The sequence below is a fragment of the Pan troglodytes genome, chromosome 16 (genome assembly GCF_028858775.2).
Source record: "Pan troglodytes isolate AG18354 chromosome 16, NHGRI_mPanTro3-v2.0_pri, whole genome shotgun sequence".
NCBI lineage: Eukaryota > Metazoa > Chordata > Mammalia > Primates > Hominidae > Pan > Pan troglodytes.
The window spans coordinates 13,527,673-13,534,406 of NC_072414.2; the positions used below are offsets into that span (position 1 = coordinate 13,527,673).

Genomic DNA, 6,734 nt, shown 5'->3' on the forward strand with positions numbered 1-6,734 from the left:
TAGAGCGTCTTCTTTCCATCACAGTGCTGTCCAGACCCATAGCCTAGGGTAGACCTGGAAGATTCAATGTCCACACCCGGGGCTGGAGCACAGCCATGAGCCATGCCCGCTGCCCGTGCATGGAAAGCCCTGCTCCATCCCTAGCCAATGTCAGTGTCCTTTCCCCTTCTCCCAAGTGAGCTCTAGCCACCTGCCTACCCTGCCATCTGAGGATGACAACCTTCATTCCATTGGAATCTGGCTCTGCCACCAGCAGGCTTGCAGTCCTGGGCAGACTCCATCACCTCTCTATGCCTCAGCTTTTCCATCTGCACAGGAGGATGATGATGATGGTGGTGATGAAGATGGCAATGGCTTCCTTTTGCATTTGAGGCAAGGACTAATTGAGATGATACACATCAGGCACTGGGTATGATGCTGGTCCTTCCTGAGCACTCAATCTATGTGAGCTGTCCTTGTGAAATGGATGTCACCACATTTCCCCATACAGAACATCCTTTGTCTGCCATACTTGAAATGTCTGCCCCAATACTAACAGCTCCTCATGGAAGATGTGCACAAACCCACCCGTCCTCATACTCCCAAAGGTGCCCATGCCTTATCAAGCCAAAGTCCAGCCAGGAACTTTATAGCAGCATCCCTTTCCGTCTCCATGCACCAAGGAGCAAGGCAAAGCACTGCATCTTCTATCTGGAGGCAATACCACCCTCTTCTCCCATTTTCACTGCCATTCCTAAGAGGCAGTGCTTCCCCCACAAGGTTCCATGGTGGCCTGCCTACAGCAACTCTGTTCACATGAGTTTCAGCATCCTTGCAGTGGCTCCCCTGCCATGCTCTGGCTCTTCGTTCACCCTCATCTCCTGCTCCCCGCGACAGGCATAGATTCTGAGTGATCTGGATACATTGCTTTGTTTAATAACATTACAGCTTCTGTGCTGGGGAAGACACAGCAGATACAGAAGGCAATTGTTGAACACAAAATAGTGACAGCAGAGATGATGGCAAGTTGGCATTTTTCTTTTCTAGCGATAAAACTTAAAACTGACTCAAGAAGAAATGGAAATATAGTTGGAACAATAATCCTCAAGAAAGCATTAAGATTATTAAATAATTGCCCTCACAGATGACTTCAGGCCAAGATGGCTTTATGGGTGAAGTTTAGACTTTCACAAAACTAATCAGTTCCCATAAGAACTGCTCCAGGATTTGGAGGAACATGGAAAAGTCTATGAAAGGGATCACACTCCACAGTCCCCAGAGTAAAACATGGGTTACTTGCATTTTGGCAAAGAGCCAAATGTTATAAATGACTTCCTAGAAGGCCAAATTCTGTCCATCTCATTGAACAAGGACTTACACCGGGAATTAAGAACTATTTATAGCTCATCCCACCACTCAGGCCAATGATGACCCATGATCATCTCACCAGAAATGGAAAGACTCACTTGATTAATAGAGTCTCAATTCCTCTGAGACATCTAAGAGCCCAGCCCAAGCCCAGACCCAGGAGGGCACCCAGGCCTGGAGAGAGAACACTGATATCACACCAGCCCTCCAGAGGGAAGCAGAGACTCCTTCAAGCTCTGGACACACAGGCCCAGACAGCTGCCCAAAGTTGGGCAGGCTTCACCGCATACCCAAATCATGAAGCTAGGTAACACCTTTACAGATTCTTTACATTTAAAAATCATCAAAACTTAACAGCAAATAATAAACTCAAATAATATTAATCTAATATGTAAAGGTCTTGTACCATTATTATGCAAACAACATATATAAGCTAATAAGAAAAAGAACAAATCCCTTAAGAAATCAGCAAAGGATATAACACAATTTCCAAAAGAAAACAAGTGGCTAGCACACATGAGGAAAACACTTTGTGCACAGACATTCTTCAGAGCATTATTTATAATTATAAAACAGTTGAAAGCAAGATAGTGCCTGAAGAAATTATGGTGCATACATTAATGGGACTATTCTGCAAACATTCCCAATTATACTTGTCACATATCTGTGATAATGTGACAGCCAGCATTCATGGGGTGACCTCATTTGGTAAAAGGGTGCAAAGCTCAACACGCATTGTGAGATGACTGTGGTGTAAATACAAAGACCAAACCGTGAAAAGGAGTCCATCAATTAACCGATGCTTACCTTCAGTTTTGGGCTGATTTTTAAAGTATGCTATAAGCATATGCTCCTGTTATAACAGAATGGAGGGATTATGAGAGATGATGTAGGTGTGTCCTGGGCCTCCCCTGGCCCACTGGGCCCTACAGATGCCTTCCCAGGCACTGCTGTCAGGGCTTCCCTCAGAGGGAGTCCTGTATTGACCTCACCACTAAGATCTGGAGCAGGGGATCCTTAGATATGGGTAGGGGTTATCTCACCTTAGGTCTGAATACAGGGTTGTCTTAGACTGTTTTGTGATGTTGTAATAGAACACCCAAGACTGGGAAGTTTATACTGAACGGAAATTTATTTCTCACAGTTCTAGAGGCTGTGAAGTCCAAGAGCAAGGTGCCAGAGCAAGTCCAAGAGCAAGGGAAAGTCCAAAGCAAGTCCAGGAGCATCTGGCGAGGACCTTCTTGCTGTGTCATCATATGGTGGAAGGCAAGAAAGAGAGCAAGAGGGGGCCGAACTCACCCTTTTATAACAGTGCCAATCCCACCCATGAGGTGGGGACCTTATGACCTAATCACTCTTCATACTGTTACAATGGCAATGAAATTTCAACATGAGTTTTGGAGGAGAGAAGCATTCAAACCACAGCAAGCGTGCTCCTACCTCCTCTCTCAGGGCATCTGCAGAAAGAGCTGCAACTGCACGTCCTTCCTCCATCCATCCTCCGTCCCTTCCCGATGTCTGTGCATTTCCTGTGACCCAGGAGGTCTGGTGTAGGGGGTGCTCCTGCCTTAGGTCTGAGGCCCTGTCTGAAGAGGGGTAGGTGAGGAGGCCACCTGATGGTCTGGGCCAAGACAGTCACAGGATGAATCATTCATCATCAAGGAGGCTGAGGGTTGAGTCTCCAGGTCCAGGGAACTCCCCACAAAGTGGGAACCCTGCCCAGCTCCACACAGCCTCTGCTGGGGGACCCTGCTCTGGCGCAGAGCCTGGGAACAGGTCTTGCGCTCAGCCAGAGTCTGCCTCCCTGTCATTTAGGAACTAAACCTAGCGGCAGGATGCTGGATCCCAGCCCCCATCTGACCTTACAGGGCCAAGCCTGGGGCCCTGGGTTCCCCTCAAGGCACAGCAGGACTGGAGCCCCAGGCAGTGCAGGAGTGGCCAAAGCTGGGGCTTCCTCCAGAGCCCCCAAGCATCACGGCATCAGGAAGGGTAGGACTCTGGCCTCAGAAATTGGCACCAAAGCCCCAGAAGCTACCCTGGACACCATGGAGAGAGGCCTGGAGGGGAAGCACCAGGCACTGCCTTCCCTTCTGATCCCACCTGAGGTGGCTGCCAAGCCCAGAGAGCAGCTCTGATGTCCCCCAGCCCTGCAGCCCAGGGACACCTGTACTGTGCCCCTGTGGGACCCCTGGCCAGTCTGTGCAAAGAAGTCACCACCCTATACTCAGAGACAGTGGGGGTCCTCTTCCCACATCCTCAGAGCATGGCCCGGCTGCTGCAGGGATGGTCTCCTGGAGGCCCCCCAGTGCTCTATTGTCAGGAATCCCTCCACCCCCCTGCACCAAGAGAGAGCCAGACTCCAGCAAGGCTTCCAGTGGCTTCAGGTCACACCCCTAGGCTGACCCCAGCCCCATCAACACCTGCCTGAGAAAGCTCAATGCACCAGAACTGACCGTTTGCTCCAACTCTCGACCTCCCATTCTCAGAGCATCTGCTGAAAAGGCTGCAACTGCACGTCCTTCCTCTGTCCCTTCCCGATGTCTGTGCATCTCCTGTGGCCAGGAAGGTCTTTCTTGGGACCTGAGAGCCACTCCCTGAAGTGTCCCCATTGGGAAGGATGGGGCCTGTGTCTCCAGGCTCTGGGAGGACAGAATCCTGACCTCAACAGTGGCCAGCATGGACACAGCGGGCCCCATCCCAGGGATGCTGACCAGCGCTGGGCAACTTTTCCCTTCCCCGATGACTGAGCCCCGAGCACCCTCCCTGCTCCCCCTACCCCCTCCCTTTTCAAGGCTGCGGCCTCTGCACAGATGACAATGGAGCTTGGCTCATTCCCCTAGAGTCGGTAGAGAGTTAATGACAAAACTGTTTCCTCCACCTGAACTCAAGTCTGCCTGTGTTTACCTGATCACAGCTGGTGGACAGTTTGGACAAACTTGCACACTCAGAGACACAGACCCTTCTAGAAATCATTATCTCCCCGCCCCTGGGACCCCTCTCCCATGGAAGTCTGCTAGGCACTGGCCTGGGCCCTCCTGCTGTCCTAGGAGGCTGCTGACCTCCTGCCTGGCTCCTGTCCCCAGGTCCAGAGTCAGAGCAGACTCCAGGGATGCTGCAGGCTAGGAAGCCGCCCCCTCCAGGCCGGGGTCTAGTGTAGGTGCCCAGGACAAGAAAGATTGTGAATGCAGGAATGACTGGGCCACACCCCTCCCATGCACGCCCCCTCCTGCCCTGCACCCCACAGCCCAGCGCCCCATGCTAGATGCCCCCCACAGCAGAGGTGCTGTTCTGTGATCCCCTGGGCAAGACGCCCTCAACCTCCACCCTGTCCCATGGCCCAAGGAAGACAAGACAAAGGCCCTCTCCTCACAGTCTCCCCACCTGGCTCCTGCTGGGATCTTCAAGGTATGAACAGGGAGGATGGTTGTCTGCGTGGCCCCTAGGAGCCCAGATCTTCGCTCCACAGACCCCAACCCAAGCACCCCCTTCTGCAGGGCCCAGCTCATCTGCCTCTTCCTCCCTTTGCTCTCCTCTCTTCGCCTCTGTGGGAAATCCGGGACTCAGCAGCAACCCTCAGGAAGCAGGGCCGAGGTGCCGTTTAATAGGAGGCTTCGTCACAATGAAACTCTTAGAAAGACTTGACTACGATGAAGACCGTGGCGTGGCTGTGAACACTGTCAGCTCCCACAGTTGCCGCAGCAAAAAATGTCCATAGACAGGGTGGGGGCCCGGGGTCGTCTGCTGTCCTGCTCAGCCCACAGCATGCATGGAAAATCTGAGGTGCCACACCTGACACCCAGACCAGAACATGCCTCCCTCCAGGGTGACCTGCCATGTCCTGCATTGCTGGAGGGACAGGGGCAGCCTGTGAGGATCTGGGGCCAGGAGATGAATCCCATTAACCCAGAGGAAAACAAGCAGGACCTGAGCACCCTCCCCATTGAAGCTGACCTGCCCAGAGGGGCCTGGGCCCACCCCACACACTGGGGCGGAATGTGTGCAGGCCCCAGTCTCTGTGGGTGTTCTGCTAGCTGGGGCTCCCAGTGCTCACCCCACAACTAAAGTGAGCCACAGCCTCCAGAGCCCCCGAAGGAGATCCCGCCCACAAGCCCAGCCCCTACCCAGGAGGCCCCAGAGCTTAGGGCGCTTGGGCAGATTCTGAACAGCCCCGAATCACAGTGGGTATAACTGGAACAACCACTGTGAGAAAAGCTTTGTCCAAAACTGTCTCCTGGCCACTGCCGGAGGCCATGCCAGAGAGGGGAACAGCCGCCCCGAACCTAGGTCCTACTCAGCTCATATGACCCCCAGCACCCAGAGCACAACGGAGTCCCCATTGAATGGTGAGGATGGGGACCGGGGCTCCAGGGGGTCATGGAAGGGGCTGGACCCCATCCTACTGCTATGGCCCCAGTGCCCCTGGCCAGAACTGACCCTACCACCGACAAGAGTCCCTCAGGGAAACAGGCGTCACTGGCACCTCCCAACATCAACCCCAGGCAGCACAGGCATAAACCCCACATCCAGAGCAGACTCCAGGAGCACATTCACCCCAATACCCTCGGGGACACTGACCCTGATGACTCCCCACTGGAATCCACCCCAGAGTCCACCAGGATCAGAAACCCCTCCCCGTCTCAGGGCTGTGGGGCGGGCCCTGAGAGCAGACTGGGGCTTAGGGAACACCACTGTGGCCCCAACCTTGACCAGGCCACAGGCCCTTCCTTCCTGCCCTGTGGCGGCACAGACTTTGGGGTCTGCGCAGGGAGGAAGCACAGAAGCCCCAGGCTGAAGTGGTGGGGGTGGAAGACCGCCAGGAGGTGGCCCACTTCCCTTCCTCCCAGCTGGAACCCACCATGTCCTTCTTAAAATAGGGGTGTCATCTGAGGCAGGTCCTCCATGGAGCTCCCTTCAGGCTCCTCCTGGTCCTCACTAGGCCTCAGTCCCAGATATGGGAATGCAGCCACCACAGGCACACCAGGCAGCCCAGATCCAGCCAGCCTGCAGTCCCCAAGCCCACATTCTGGAGCAGAGCAGGCTGTGTCTGGGAGAGTCTGGGCTCCCCACTCCCCACCTGCACACAGCCACCCACCCCTGTCCAGGCCCTATGCAGGAGGGTCAGAGCCCCCCATAGGGTATGGACTTAGGGTCACACTCACGTGCCTCCCCTCCTGGGTGAAGGGGTCTCATGACCAGATCCCCGCAGCAGCGCTGGTCAAAGGTGGAGGCAGTGTCCCCAGGGCTACCCTGACCTGGCCCCTCAGGCTCCTCTAGCCCTGGCTGCCCTGCTATCCCTGGGAGGCCTGGACTCCACCAGACCACAGGTCCAGGGCACCGCCCATAGGTGCCGCCCACACTCAGTTCACAGGAAGAAGATAAACTCCAGA

At 54.4% G+C, this 6,734-nt stretch overlaps 1 protein-coding gene across 1 annotated transcript; it reads right to left on the minus strand.

Moving 5' to 3' along the window:
* Positions 1 to 2,493: 2,493 nt before the first annotated feature.
* Positions 2,494 to 4,083, minus strand: LOC100609923 (putative uncharacterized protein FAM30A). Its single transcript, XM_024349095.3, is given in 4 exon segments — positions 2,494 to 2,519; positions 2,522 to 2,591; positions 2,788 to 2,933; positions 3,791 to 4,083. Coding segments are annotated over 4 exon segments (495 nt in total). The 5' UTR covers positions 4,044 to 4,083.
* Positions 4,084 to 6,734: the final 2,651 nt, after the last annotated feature.